At 45.1% G+C, this 15,636-nt stretch overlaps 1 protein-coding gene across 1 annotated transcript in view; it reads right to left on the bottom strand.

Moving 5' to 3' along the window:
- Window positions 1–13,509, bottom strand: part of dpp6a (dipeptidyl-peptidase 6a) — an 848,482-nt gene extending 834,973 nt beyond the window's left edge. The window contains exon 1 of the mRNA XM_078537068.1: window positions 13,187–13,509. Coding sequence (XP_078393194.1) covers window positions 13,187–13,243 — 57 coding nt within the window. The 5' untranslated portion in view covers window positions 13,244–13,509. The remainder of the gene's footprint in view (window positions 1–13,186) is intronic.
- Window positions 13,510–15,636: the final 2,127 nt, after the last annotated feature.

Below are 15,636 nucleotides of genomic sequence, written 5' to 3'. Positions count from 1 at the left end.
TAATAAATTCTAGTATTTTCTATACTACTGATGTAAGGCCTGTAAGGTCTGTAGTTCCCTGTTTTCTCTCTCCCTCCCTTCTTAAATAGTGGGATGACATTTGCTCCCTTCCAATCTGCAGGAACCATTCCAGAATCTACAGAATTTTGGAAGATGACCACCAATGCAACCACTATCTCTACAGCCACCTCTTTCAACACTCTGTGAGGTAGATAATTGGGTCTCAGGGATTTATCTACTTTCAGTCCCATTCATTTCAACAATACCTTTTTACGAATACTAAGTTCCTTCAGTTCCTCATCCTCACTAATCCCTTGGTTCGCTATTATTTCTGGAAGATTTCTTGTATCTTCCCCTGAAAACAGGCACAAAGTAATTATTTAGCTTCTCGTTCCCAATTCTCCATTCTAATTTCTCCTGTCTCTGCCTGTTAAGAGTCAACCACATTGCTGTGGGGTCCGGAGTCACATGTAGGCCAGAAAGGATGCAGGTTTCCATCCCTAAAGGACATTAGTGGACCAGATGGAATTTTACAAGAATCAATGATAGTTTCATGGTCAGTATCACTGACTCTAGATAGCAGATTTTAAGAACCGAATTTAAATTCTACCAGCTGCCACTGAACCCGTGCAAAAAGTCAGAAGCGCACCTGCCGACAATTAAGAGGGCAAAAAGTTGTGGCTGCCCCCGATTTTTCATGGTCAGTCCAGCCTCAGAGTTGGAGGACAGGCAAGTCGGCCAGGCGGCCTTTGCATTTTTCATGAAACCTCATCCAAGGGCGGGATGAGGTTTCCGTTAGTAAATTAAAAAAAAAATAAAAATCTATGGACAGAATTTTTATAATGTATATGTTTAGCTGACTGTACGTGATGCTTGGGCGTTTTTGTTCCGATTTTAAAATCTTTATTTAATACTTTTGAAGTCTTCAGCTCCCCGAGGCAGCTCTCTGCCTTCAGGGAGCTTTCATTCCATGCACGCCCGCGCCCGCACTGACGTCAGCGCCCGCCCTCCTCCCACCCCCACCCTGGCAGCGCTGAGCATTTCAGCTGCGCCCTTCTCTGGCCGCTCTTGGACCCGCCTATCCATCCCCCCCAACACCCCTCCCCTGCCTCCTGCCGACCTGAAAATTCTGCTCCATGTCCCCAGGACATTAACTGGGTTCCTGGATCACCAGTCCAATGGCATTACTACCACGCTACTACCTCTCCATAGATTTCCATTGAATATACCACACGTAAACAATCTGTCCAATCTATGCTAGTGCTTATGCTGCACTCGAGCTTCCTCTCATCCTTTCTTTTCTAAGTCGATCGACATTACCCTCTATTCCCTTCTCTCTCATATGCTTATCTAGATTCCCCTTAAATGCACCTACACAGGTTTAACTGAACCATTCCATGAGGTAGCGAGTTCCACATCTTCAACAGTCTCTGGGTAAAGAAGCTCCTTCTGAAATCCCGATTTGATTTCTTGGTGACAATCTTGTACTCGAGGCCTTTAGTTTTGTACTTCCCCAAATACATACTAACATTGGTTCAACGCTTTCCCGACATGACCGCCTGTCTTCAATCACTCTGCCCGCTTTTTTCACACCTCCACTTAGCTCTAGTGAATGAAAGTGTCCAAGCCAAATAAACATCTTTTTAAAATCCTACTTTGCGTGTAACAGTATCCGGAAGACTAATCCTTAATTCCTGGGTAGTCCAGGGGGAGAATTTTCTCCCCGTTAGGGGGTGGGATTGTGAGGGGGTGGGTGCGGGCGGGCGGGCACGCCCCCGATCGGGTCCGCGCCGCCATTTTATGTGGGTGGGCCAATTAAGGCCCATCCAGTGTGACGCGCATCCAGAAGCGCTGAGTGCTCCCTGTGCGGGTGGGTGGGTGGGGGTGGGAGAGGCGTTACCTGAGTGTAAGTGCGCTGTTTCAAAAGAGCGCAGAAATCTCCCTGAGGCACAGAGCTGCCTCGGGGGAGATAAGTTTAAAGTGTAAAAAGCTTAATAAAGTGGCAGAAAATTTTTTAAGACATGCCCCTTGTGCGAAACTGTCACACGAGCATTAACTTTATTCAAATTTTTTGTGAAAATTTTAAATCATTCATGAAACCTCATCCCGACCGTGGATGAGGTTCCATGAAAAACGCGAAGGTCGCCTGGGCTCTTCGCCTGCCCCCCCGCCAACCTTAAGGTTGGACGGGCAGCTCCGTTAATTATTTGAATCGAAAGCTAAATGGCCTGAATAGGCCTTTGACAAACTGATAATCTAAATGATGCACGGTGAGGTCAGGACTGCACGCCCGACGTTACCCTGCGTCATGTAACGCCTCGGTGACCAGGCCCCGCCCCTGCTCGCCGAGCCGAAAATTCTCCCCCAGGACTATCCTCGACAGACGGTAGCTCTAACTGTGATACTCAATCCCACAAGAATACACAAGACAGCCATTTTTTAACATAAGTCAATATTTCTCAATTATTTTCCTTTTCTAGAATTTATTTAAACAAACTTATAGTGCTCAATTTTAAAAAGCTAATGATCTCCTTATGCCCATTCTCTCTTTGGTCGACCCACTCCAAGTTTTCCTTTCTCCCCAAGTGCATCCACACATGTATTTGTGTTTGGCATATTGGCATTGTCACTGGATTAATATTCCAGAGATCCCAGGGTAAGGCTCTGGGGACCCAGGTTCTAATCCCACCACAGCAGATGGTGAAATTTGAATCTAATAAAAATTTGGAATTAAAATGATGATGACACGTAACCATTGCTGATTGTTGTAAAAACCCATCTGGTTCACTTATGCCCTTCAGGGAAGGAAATCTGCTGTCCTTACCTGGCCGACATGTGACTCCAGGCCCACAGCAATATGGTTGACTCTTAAATGCCCTCTGAACAAGGGCAATTAGGGAAGGGCAATAAATGCTGGCCCAGCCAGCGACGCCCATATCCCATGAATAAATAATAAAAAAAAAGTCGCCTTGTTTCCCTCTGAAGGGAAATGTCATGTGGACTCGAAACGTTAACCCTGTTTCTCTCTGCACGGGTGCTGCCAGTTTTTCCAGCATTTTCTGTTTTTATTTCTCGTTTCCCTCTTAATTGTCTGAATTGAACCTCGCTCCTGAAGGCTATATATTCCAGGAAGATCCTGCTTCGGAAAACCAAAAACTACCCAGCGGAGAACGGGCCCAGAGCTGGGACTGATCATTTAATCATAAGGAAAGTGAATTTCAACCTGCAAATGAAGAGAAGTCAATTTACAAGAAGATACAGAGTGAAAGTCAAAGGAGCAATAGAAGATGAGAAGGAAAGTAGAAAGCAATCAAGTTCAAAAAGATTAAAGAATAATTAGATGACAAAGGAGAATGAAGAAGGGATGTGACGTGCACACAAACCGGCAGAAATACAGAAAGAGAAAAAGGATATAAGGTTTAAATATTAGAGCCAAGCAGGGCCACTCTGATTCTATCCCATTTCCCAGAAGGTATCGGGGGTGATTTCTGTATCTCATGCTCCCAGCCAGGAGCCACCCTCAGAGTGAGTGTGGATCAGAGCTGGGGCCACCACATCGCAGTCCCCATTTTCTCATCATCTAGGGAGTGCAGAATCATGCCTTTGGACAGAGAGAAGGAGATGCAGACAGGTACAGAGAGAGAGAGAGACACACGACATAGCATGGGAGACGTACAGAAGAGAAGAGAGCGATGATTGACAAAAGGGCAGAGTGAGAAAGGGAGAGAGGCAGTGGGGGAATAGAAAACAGTAAGATGCGGACAGTGTAATCCACAAAATTAAAGACAAGCGTAGACAGTTATATATATCAAGAGAGATAGAAAATTTTTCTGTTGTTGCAATCAATGCCATGGGAAATAAACTGATTCACACAAACACATTTCAGTGCATCGATCTATATATAATTACAATCCTTCTGTAGGGAGTTCATTTCAAGTCCATAAAACTTACTCCCTTTGATTTTTGGTCCTACTTTTCTGCTGACATTTCCGAATGTCGACGCGTCCCATAATTTTTGCTGTGCCACACTCCAGTAGTAGGTTCTGACCAGTGGGTGGCTTTGAGGAGTGAATTTCTGAAAGCTTTCTCAACTCCACATCTTGTTTATGTAATAAACGTAGGCCCAGACCTTTGTCCCCAGGTCAGGCGCACAGAGCTGAGAGATTTTGTGGCTTGGCGAACCCAACCTTTAAAAATGTCTGCCCGCAGCTCGGATTTTCGGTTGGTGGCAGGGGAGGTTGGCTGAAAGAGGAATTGGGGCAGGCGACCCCGGAACGTGTGTGGAGGCTGCTGGGTGCAGAGGCAGGCTGGGCAGAAGGTCAAAAAATGAAATAAATAAATAAATAAAACAAAAAACCGCCCTCCAGCCCTCACCCCACCACACACTCCTTGTGCCCCTTCCACGTCAACCTATTCCAAGCAATGCCTCCACCCACCGCACCCGCCCCCCACCCCCCACATGGCCCCTTTTACACCCTATGACAACCCATGCCCCTCACACACCACCCTTTAATGTTTACTCCCCTGCATGCCAACTCACCGGGTATTCTTGGGCACTTCCTTGACAGGTTTGACAGTTCTTTGACAGTTCCTTTACAGTTAGATAGTTCCTTGACAGCTGGACAGTTCTTTGGCAGCTTGACAGTTCCAATGTTTAAAAAATGCATAGTCATGATTGATTTTAACAACCCCAAAGGGTTCCTTACCTCTTCCAAAGGCGTTCTGGGACCCCCTATCCAAAGGGGTACCTTACATTCCCAAATGGGTACCCTGGCGATCCAAACAATTTCACAAGTTCAGACCTCCTCTTACCTATTCTAATCTGCACACACAGGGTTTTGCACTCCTGGCCTTCCAAAGTCCCATTTCAGTGGAGGCAGCTGGTGATTGAAACAGCCAACTGCCTCCGCCAATAGAGCGTGTGTGAACCCCAGCCCGACTCCACTCCTGCCCACGCAAAGATGAAAAATGCCAGGTTGAGGGGGCGGAACTTAGAATTTTCAGCCATTTCCGGGGTTTTCGCCATGACGGAGAGCCTCCCTGTCATGTCGAAAATCTTGGCCATATTGACCGACTGACCAAGGATAATGCCACAATCAATCTACATATAGGGCGGAATATTAAGCTCGGCCGGCTGGCGCGTGTCGGGCGAGCGTCCCGCCGTTATCACGTAGCCCCGCAATATTTCGTCCGGCGACCGTGCGCCGGAGTCAGCAGTGCACCCAACGACAATTAAAAGGCCTGTTACGGCCGTTAAAAAGGTAACTGAATTCAAATTTACGCTGCCCGTCCAACCTTACGGTCGGCGGGCGGGCGAAAAGGCCAAGCGGCCTTTGCACTTTTCAGGAAACCCCATCCGCAGGCGGGACGAGGTTTCCCAAAGCGAATAAAAATAAAATTAAAAAATGTTATGCTTGAATTAAAAACATGCCCCTACTCATGTGACACACATGAGGGGACATGTTTCATCACATTTTTATTTTCTTCCTTTTTTTTAAAACAGTGCTTCATCTCCCTGAGGCAGCTCTGTGCCTGAGGAAGACTGAAGCGCTCTCTCACGCGCATGTGCGAAGTTCGCGCTAGGCCCGCTCGCCCTCCTCCTCCTCCCCACCCCCGCCCGCACAGGCGGTACGGTGCCGATCGCAAGTGGCGATCGGCTTCCCGACTGCCCCATGGAGCCTGCGTGCCAAGGGCAAAGCTAACCAATTTAGCAGCGGAATAGTCTGCATCTAATCCAAGCAGATGCTGATCCCACCGCTAAATTTGTGAGGCGCTTTTTAAATGCCCCAAGAAGGTGTCTAAAGTGGATTCCTTATATATATATATTAGAGAGCTTATGCATGTTAAAGGATTCCTTCCCAAAATTCAGCCCCAGTCAACAGCATAAGTGTCAGGCACGCTCCACCTAGGATTCCTCATTGCATTATTCCCTCCCTGCTAATGACAGGTGGGCGGAACCAGGCACAGCCAAGGTTTACCCTGACTCCATCGAAGTCACAATCAGCCTCCCCCTCCTGCTAGAATTTCCTTGAGGTAGGAGGCCTGGTACTGATTTCTCCACTTGGACAGGCTGCCTGTGAATGCTTGATGGTGCTGCCAAGGTTCGAGGACCTCTCAGTCGAGGTGTGTGCTGACCATGCATGTCAGCACCTGGGCCCTAGATTGGGCCTACTTTCTAGGTTAGAGGCACACACCGACAAGGAATCATGGCACTGGCACCAAACAAACACAATTTCCCACAGCCCTGTTAAATACTGAACGCTAATCATGCATGGTTTCTAACTAATTGCTGAAATATACCAAAGGAAATATCTTTTAAGAATATTGAAAAGGAAATTATATGATTGATGCCCTGCCATTCCCCCAAACATACAATACACACGTATATTGATTAATTTCCTGACAAAATTTCGCGGTTGAACAAAATTACCTCATTTCTGATTTTTGAGGCTATTCTACTATCGCAATTTGAACTCGACCTTCACTCAGAACCGCTGCAGTTAATGAAGTGATGTCACAGACAAAGCCCTGGCTCACACCCAACATGTTATCAAACAGGGTTTTGTCTTTCCCGAGCAACAGACAAAAGTCAGGGTTTTTATAATTCTGGAAATTGGAATTGAGTAAAGCTTGGCTGTTCTTTGTCCTGTCTCTATCAGATCAAAGCCAGCTACCATTAAGGGAAAGAATGAAGAAACTCACACTCTTATCTACCTTTAAGAATCTTACACCTTCTCCGACAGTCCGATTCCGCTTAGTAAGATGGAGCGTTAACATCAAAGGAACAAAGCAACACAATGTGCAGATTGATTCTGAAGTCAGTGAAGAAAAGTCTCAAGTGCATATCTGTTCTATAGATTCAATATTATTGTATCTTTAATTAGAGGAAAGGTTGTTTAAGGAGTAGACTTAGGGGGCAATGGTAGCACAGTAGTAATGTCACTGCACTAGTAATCCAGAGGCCTGGATTGATATGCTCCACAGAGATGAGTTCAAATACCTTCACAGCGTTGGGGAAATTTTAATTCAATTAATTAATCTGAAATAAAAGGCTAGCATTCGTAATGATGATCATGAAACTACCGGATTGCTATAGTTCACCAATGTGCTTCAGAGGAGAAAGTCTTCTGTCCTTACCAGCTCTCGTCCTCGTGTGACTCCAGAGCCACTGCAATGTGCTTGACTGTTGTCTGCCCTCTAAAATGGCCCTGCAAGCCACTCAGTTGTACCAAACCGTTAGAGGGAACTGAAAAAGGCATAAAACTGGATGGACCAACATGGCATCAACCTAGGCACTGGAAAATACAAAGGCAACACACTGCCCAGTCAACCCTGCAAAGCCCTCCTCACTAACATCTGGGGATTTGTGCCAAAATTGGGAGAGCTGTCCCACAGACTCTTCAAAGACTAGCCCTTAACTAGTCATGCTGAATCACGCCAGCATGCTATTGACGAGCTAAAGGATCGCACAACCAACAGATCGGATCAAAGCCCTGTCATCCTGCTAGATCCAGTTGTGAATGGTGATGGTTAACTGAAGAACTAACAGGAGGAGGAGGCTCCAAAAACTCCATGCTCAATGAAAGGAGAGCCCACACATCAGTGTAAAAGACAAGGCTGAAGCATTTGCAACATTCTTTGGTCAGAAATGCCAAGCAGTTGATCCATCTTGGCCTCCTCCTGAGATCCCCAGCATCACAGATACACAGTCTTCAGACAATTTGATTCATTCCATGTGATATTAAGGAACGGTTGAAGGCATTGGATACAGCAAAGGCTATGGACCCTGACGAAATCCCGGCAGTAGTACTGAAGAGTTGTGCTCCATATATAGGCTCACTCTTAGCCAATCTGTTCAAATTAAGCTACAACACTTGCCTCCAGCTGACAATGTGGAAAATTTCCCAGGTATGTCCTGTCCACGAAAAGACAAATCCAATCCAGCCAATTACCATCCCATCAGTCCACTCTCGACCATCAGCAAAGTGATGTAAGGTGCTGTCAACAGTGCTATAAATGGCATTTTCACAACAAAATCCTGTCCATCAATGCTCAGTTTGGGTTCTGCCAGGGCCATTCAACTCAAGAACTCATTATAGCCTCAGTCCAGACATGGGGAAGTGAGGTGAGAGTAACTGCCCTTGACATCAAGGGAGTATTTGAGCGAGTGTGGCATCTTCTTGATGCCACACTCACTCAAATGCTCCCTTGATGTCAAGCCCTAGCAAAATGAAAGTTAATAGCAATCAGGGAGAAATCTCCCCGCTGGTTAGAGTCATGCCGAGCACAAAGGAAGATGATTGTGACTGTTGCAGACCAGTCATCTCAGCCCTGGGACATCACTGCAGGAGTTCCTCAGAGTAGTGTCCTAGACCCAGCCATCTTCAGCTGCTTCATCAATGACCTTCCCTCCATCATAATATCAGGAATGAGAATGTTCACTGATAATTGCAGTTTTCAGTTCTCTTCAGGTACTCAAGCACTCACATGCCTGCATGCCCAAAGACCTAGGCAACATTCAGGCTTGAGCTGATAAGTGGCACGTAACATCCATGTGATATAAGTGCCAGGCAATGACCATTTCCAGGATGGAGGATATAACCACCTCCCCTTGACAGTCTATGGCATTATCATCGCTGAATTCCTCCATTTTTAATATCCTGAGCGTCACCGGAAACCGAACTGGACCAGCCACATAAATACCGTGGCTACAAGAGCAGATTAGAAACTGGGAATCCTACACAAAGTAAATTACCTCCTGACTTCCCAAAGCTTGTCCATCATTTACAGGGCACAAATCATGAGTTTGATGGAATACTATGCAATTACCTGGATGAGTGCAGCTCCAACAACACAAGAAATTTGGCACCGTCCAAAACAAAGCAGTCCGCTTGATCGGCACCCCAGCCACCAACTTAAACATTCATTCCATCCACCACCAGTGCACAGTGGCCGCAGTGTCTGCCGTCTATAAGATGTATTGCAGCAACTGACGAATGCTCCTTCAACAGGACCTTCCAAACCCGCAACCTCTACCACCTAGAAGGATAAGGGCAGCAGATGCAAGGAAACATCACCACCTGCAAGTTCCCCTTCAAGTCACACGCTATCCTGACTTGGAACTATATCTCCATTCATTCATTGTCGTTGGGTCCCCCACTAATAGCACTGTGAGTCTATTTACACCATGTGGACTGCAGCAGTTCAAGGAGGTGGCTCATCACCATCTTCTCAAAGGCAATTAGGGATAGGCAACAAATGGAGCCCTCACCAGAGACACTCACATCCTGTGAGAGAATTAAAACAAAATGCATTCTTTTGAATGATACACAAGGCAACTTGTGAAAATGACTATGCAGCAGCTATGCGAGTGGCATTTTCCACTAACAGGATGCTGCCATCAACCCAAAAAGACGTTCTGCCTATTGCATAATTGAGCAACATCATTTATCAATTTCAGTGCCAGTGCGATGCCAGGTACATAGGTCATACGTCCCAATGATTGGCTGATTGAATCATATTCCTCCAGATGTTTGTAATAGACAGAATACAGACCATACACAACTAGCCCTCACTTGCAACACCCAAAACAAAACATCCACTGTCAGATGTATTTGTTGACTGGGCAGCACTTGCTGAACAATTTTGAGTGTGCTAATATCTACACTAACAGCTAATTTAAGATAATCAGTTGAGCTCGTAACATGGCCCATTTACTTTTGCTAGAAGCAACATACATTCATACGCAGGGACCTGTTCACTACAAACAAAGCAAATATGTTCAAGCCTTGTGCCTTTTTCTTTTGAATTACCCAGAAGTGTAGGGTGATTATACTTCCCCAGTGCTTTTTCCATGGCAATGTCTCAGCCAATCAGAGTTGACTTGCCAACAATCAGCATCCCTTTTCACCTGCGGTATAAATTACTGTGATCATTTGAAATTTGGCATTCTTGTGTTTGTCCCGATGAGTGTAATATGAAAAGCTTCAGCAAAACGTCACCCTTTTCAGCAATTAAAAGAAAGTAATGGAGCTAAATGGGCTTTGACCTTCATGTTACACAAATCCACACAAACGATGCTTGGCAGAATAGAATCAGAACCTAACAGCACACCAGGAGGCCATTTGGCCCATTGTACCTGTGACGGCTCTTTGAAAGCACGGCATGAGAGGGTAAGCAGTTCTGGGTTTATCAAAGGCAGTATGAGGGTGCTGTCTGGCTGGTGCAGTTTGTTGGTGATCTGGTGGGTAGTCAAGATTCTATTCAGAATGAGTTCCATACTTCCACAAAGGTACTGGGTATGGGTCGAGGGCAGAGTCACTCAGAGACACCTTTGCACATTTGCAAACATCCAGCTACAATAATAGCTTTGTCAGAGAGGCTCTGCAGAAGACTGCTGTTCATGCTGTCTTTTTGTTTTAAACACAGCCAGTCTGGAATACACTGCCTGAAAGGATGGTGGGAGGAGATTCAATAATGACTTTCAAATGGGAATTAAATATATTCCTGAAAAGGAAAAGCCTGCAGTCGGGGAGTGGAAATAATTGGATAGCTCTTACAAAGAGCCAGCACAAGCACGAGGGGAAGAATGGCCCCCTTCTGTGCACTACAATTCTATGATCCTTTTGGAATCTTGCAAAAGGAAAGGAACACTCAAAAAGCAAAAATAAAACAATCGTTAGTGATTGTAGAAACTCATCAACAGCACCTTCTTTATCAAGCTCATAGATTATTCGCTAGTGCAAACACTAGTAAGAGAAGATTGTAGCATCAGCACTGGGGACAGAAAATAATTTTTATTCTCCACCTCCACACCTCCCCCACCCCCACCCCCTCCCCGCCAAGTCCCACCAGAATTGGGGTGGTCTTGGAAAAACAGGAGGCAACGATTACTGAGCTGCACAAATGTTTTTAACGTGAAGCCTTATCGTGGGAAAGTCATACTGCTGTTTCAACTCTGACCCTCAATACTCGCAAACGGAGCTGGGCTGACCGTACCCATGTTTTGAGAGATTATGATTAAGAACGAAAGGGCTTGCATTTATATAGCATCTTTCACAAACTCAGGAATGATAAGGTGCTTTACAGCCAATGAAGTACTTCTTCTTAAAGTGCAGTCACTGCTGCAATGTAAGGAATGTGGCGGCCAATTTTAATTGGACCACGGCAAACCTCAACAAAGAGCAATGAGATAATTACTGGATAATCTGTTGTTGGTGATGTTGGTTGAGACATAAAGATTGTACGAGGACGTCAGGGAGCACTCTTCTATATGGCTTCAAAATAGAACCAAGGGATCTTTTCTGTCCACCTGAGAGCTGAGACGGCAGGCTCTCATACTTGGTTTAACGTCTTATCCAAACAACCGCACCTCCAACAGTGCAGCGCACCCTCAGTAATGCATCAAAGTGTCAGCCTGGAATTTATATTCAAATCTCTGAAGTGGCGCTTGAACCCTCCGCCTTCTGACTCAGGGGCAGGAGCGCTACCAACGGATTCCCAGATCGGGGTCTTCCCGTCCTGCCAGCGGCAGCCATCATGGCGGGCGGGACGGGAAAATTTGGAGAGTGGCCGCCAAGAGTCAATGGACCTTTGGCCGCTCTCCAGATTTCTCTGTCCAGCCTGCGCCGATGCCTGCTGCTGGTGGGACCGGAAAATCCCGCCTCCAGTTACTGAAGACGTAGGTCAAATGTTTGTATGCACTACTGCGCCTATAGTGTTGAGACCGAGCGTCTTGAACACATGAAGATATAGCACATGAAAATGTGTGGTAGGATGCTCACTTTATAAGTGTAAAAAATGATTCAGTTACCCACCTGAACTATATTTCGCTGTTACTTTAACTTTCAAAACAAATTTGACTTTATTTTTCCCCTCGTGATAGTCTCACACAGTGATATATCCCTTGTGTTAAGTTTGTGTAATATCATATTTTTTAATAGCAGCTTTGTTCTTGCTAAGACTGGTGCAGATCACTTGTTACATATATTTATTCAGCAACGGAACATCTACTTGCAGTACTTCTGGCTGAAAATATCTCTCTGTTATTAGACAAATCTGTTTAAGGCAGAGAGAGGTGGACACCATTAAGCCTAATCTTCCATCTCATTTCACACTCAATCAATTCCCCAAACCTTTCCCATCTGCAGCACCCCACCACCCTTCCCAACCCTGAAATCCCACTCCCCCAACCAGCTTGGAGGAAGATACAGCATTTCTCTGCTTGGTTTGAGTTCAGAAACGAAGGAGCAGGGAAGCAGCAAACAATAAAGAAAGAAAGGGAAGAATTATAGAATGATACAACACAGGTAGCCATTCAGCCCATCATACCTGTGCCAGCCCTTTGATAGCGTTGACCAATCCGTCCCACTCCCACTGCTCTTTCCCTACAGCCTCGCAAATGTTTCCCATTCAAGTACATGTGCAATTGCCTTTAATAAGTTGAATCAGCTTCCACTACCCTTTCAGACAGTGCATTCCAGACTATGACAACTGTGTCAAAAAAATTCTCCTCAAGAAGAAAGTAGGGGAAAAATGGACAATGCGAAAGAAGAAAGGAACAGGTACAGATTTAGAATTAGCAGAGAGTCAGTGACAGAGTATGTGGCCGTACACAATCAGTGCAATTTGATATAGGAACAAGTTGCTCACTTCACTTGACTGGTGATGCACAGCTGGTATGAAAAATTGATGCAAGCTGCAACTATGCTATGTAGAAAGTCACAGACGACATCCAAAGACTGCTCAGCTTCCTAAAAAATTAACATCTCCATCTCCCCCGTTAAGGTAACCTCCAGTGGTACTTTATCACCGTTTAAACACAGTTGCTGGGAAATCGCTGATAATATGTCACCTTTTTCAATGCTCTGTAAAGCTTGTGCCTGACCAGCAAGGTTAAGGTTGACAGAAAATATTTACAGTTATGATACAAATAACCTCCTTGTCCCCCCCACTGTGCAGCTACCCCACCCCAACCCTCCCACCACTCCCGGCTAGCACTCCGCAGCCCCCTCATAGTCCATCAGCTTGCTTATTTACTTGCATATTTGACCTGATGGATAAAATATGCCCCAGTCAGTGCTGAGTGTTACCATTCGTCAGATGCACAATAAAAAAAAACTGATGCCACTGGATAGATTAATAATGTAATTTTTAAAAAAAAAGTCTGAACTGAATACAGAAATACCTGTTCCTGTTGCTGGACCCCTTTCCCTGAAGCAGTCCCTTCCTTTGCTGTGGTCATGTTCACCTACTCGCACCCACCGCAGAGGTTGCAGGATGTGAGTGTTTAAGCAAAGAGGAAGCCCTGTCCTCTCAGCAGTCGTGTGAGTATTTTAAAAAAATAACATGCACAGTAAAAGCACTGGCAGGAGACAAAGAGAGAGAAAGAAATAGATAGGCAAACAGTACGACAGTCTTCTCTGAAGAGAGGATGATGCAGATTGGAAGGTTAACAATCCTCTGCTCCTCAATGAGCTACAACCCCACTGCAGTCGTCACAGCAACTGATAACTGCCTGGCAACCGACACTGGGCAGCCAAGGCTTTAGAGACAACTGACTGAGGTTTGTCCCTGTCGCACCGGGTATGCAGCAGCACTGGCAGGAGGGAGAAAGGAGCTTTGTCGGCACTCATAAGATAGTGCGTCCGCTCACGTGTGATGCGATTCTGTGTAAATGATGGAAGGAGTCGTGGCAGGTGGGACCTCCCTAAGGTCCGTGCTCCAGGTAATTAATGTGGCGGGCAAAGCTCGCGTGTCAAACTCAATATAACTGCTTAAAGTGCAGGCAGTTCAATGTGTGTGTTTGTGTGTCTATGTGTGCCTGCCTGTGTCTATACCTGGTCTGTTTCTGTGCATTTTAGAGAAAATAATTAGAATTTAAAATACATGCTTTTTATTAGGCTAGATAATACAAAGAAGTAAGTGGACATTTAGCCATGGATATGGGGTCCCTATTGCATTTTGATCTTATGTACTATTGACAGACAGTAAAAAGAAATAATCTGAATGAGGAATATTGTGCTCTCACAGGGTAGGGACTGGGATTCCTGTTTGAGCTTGAGGTACTGTGTTCATATAAGACTGTATACTGCTATATTACATTCTCCTGTATTACAACAGTGGTTGCACTCCAAAAGTACTTGGCTGGCTTAAAAAAAAGACACTCAGTGACATTCTAAGGATGTGCAAGGTGCTAGATAAATGCAAGTTCCTTTTTTTTAATGTAAATATCAAAATCTTTCCCATTTCACCTCAATATGCTCCACAGATTTTCTCCCCCTCTCCTTCCACCAGCAAATGGCCATTTAATCGAAAATTTCAATTGGGTATTTGCCGCTCAAAGATAATATTCCCAGGATTGTTCTGGTCTGGGAACCAGGTTGCCAACCCTCCAGGAAGGTTCTGTATTCTCCTGATACTGCTGCGGGCAAAGATTTTTTTTGGAAAAAAAAGTGGCTATTTTTGGTACACTTTCTTTGAACAACTTTGCTTATTAGTTGTAAAAATATTAGAGATGGGGATGCGGGGTGTGGGGTATCTGGTGGGAGGAGATGAGGCTGTTTGACCCAGTAGGGGTGGTTGGGCATAAGAGGTCAAATGATGAAGATTCCAGGATTATATTTAACCAGGGTTGGCAACCATTGGCCATTGCAAAGTCCGAACAGAGGCCTACAAGCCGGCTGACCCGGACCATCCCTGACCACACCAGCGTATCAGAGAAAGACTGGAGAACAATGCCAATATCATAATGATCTGAAAGCAGCAAACTCTCCAATCTTCAGAAGAGGCGTCCTTTTCCACCATATTATTTCTAAGATTCAGCATAGAAACAACACAAGGCAAAGTTCACAGCTTGTTTGTACTTTTGTCAGGCTGGTTAGTAATAACCCATATTCCAGCAGTGATATTTATGGTTGTAAAGTAGGTCAAAGCATTTAAAGGGCACTGTCATTTGTTGAAGCATCTTGCAAAGCTCTTTAGCAGAAGTGCGAGGAAGGCACAAACAGTGAGTAATATGGCAAACCTCTCAAAGTCATTGACTGCCTATACTCCCTAATCATTTTTTGAACTTTCACTCAAAGACTTATAAAACCTCCGTTGCGAAAGTTCATTCTGCTGCGAGAAAATCAAGTGCTGGAGTGCCAGGCTGTCTGAGTGGAATTTCACCAGCTTCCATACTGACCCACTTCTGGTCATGGACCATGGGTTCTGGACAATTTCCCCAATACGGTGACATCAACCAACCCACCCCACCCATACCCCCTCGCCCACCAATTCCTTAAACTAAGCACTGTAAAATCTAATGTGTAAATTGCATCTCCATGCTCACTTTGTGCTCTCAAAAATGTTGGTGCAACTTAGAAAAAGGCTTCCTTTGACTGAAAGGTCAACACAATCATCGCACCAGCTTCTCATCAGAGTAATTCCTTCAAAACTGTTAATCTCCTTTCTTCTCACAGTCTCTCCCCTATAATCTTCAAGCTTTTAAAATTCAAGCCTTACATCAGCTACTTACTGATCTATCTGGTCCTCTTGTTTCAATCTAAATAGTAAGGGCCTCCTCTTATCTTCACCTTAGGCTTCATCTTTGTTTTCCAATATTGTGGCAGGTATGAATTATATTTGTAAGCAGTA

The sequence above is a fragment of the Cetorhinus maximus genome, chromosome 3, assembly GCF_964194155.1.
Source record: "Cetorhinus maximus chromosome 3, sCetMax3.hap1.1, whole genome shotgun sequence".
NCBI classification, from domain to species: Eukaryota; Metazoa; Chordata; class Chondrichthyes; order Lamniformes; family Cetorhinidae; genus Cetorhinus; species Cetorhinus maximus.
Note: the sequence above shows the minus strand (reverse complement) of the source record. Positions and strands in the feature narration are given on the sequence as shown.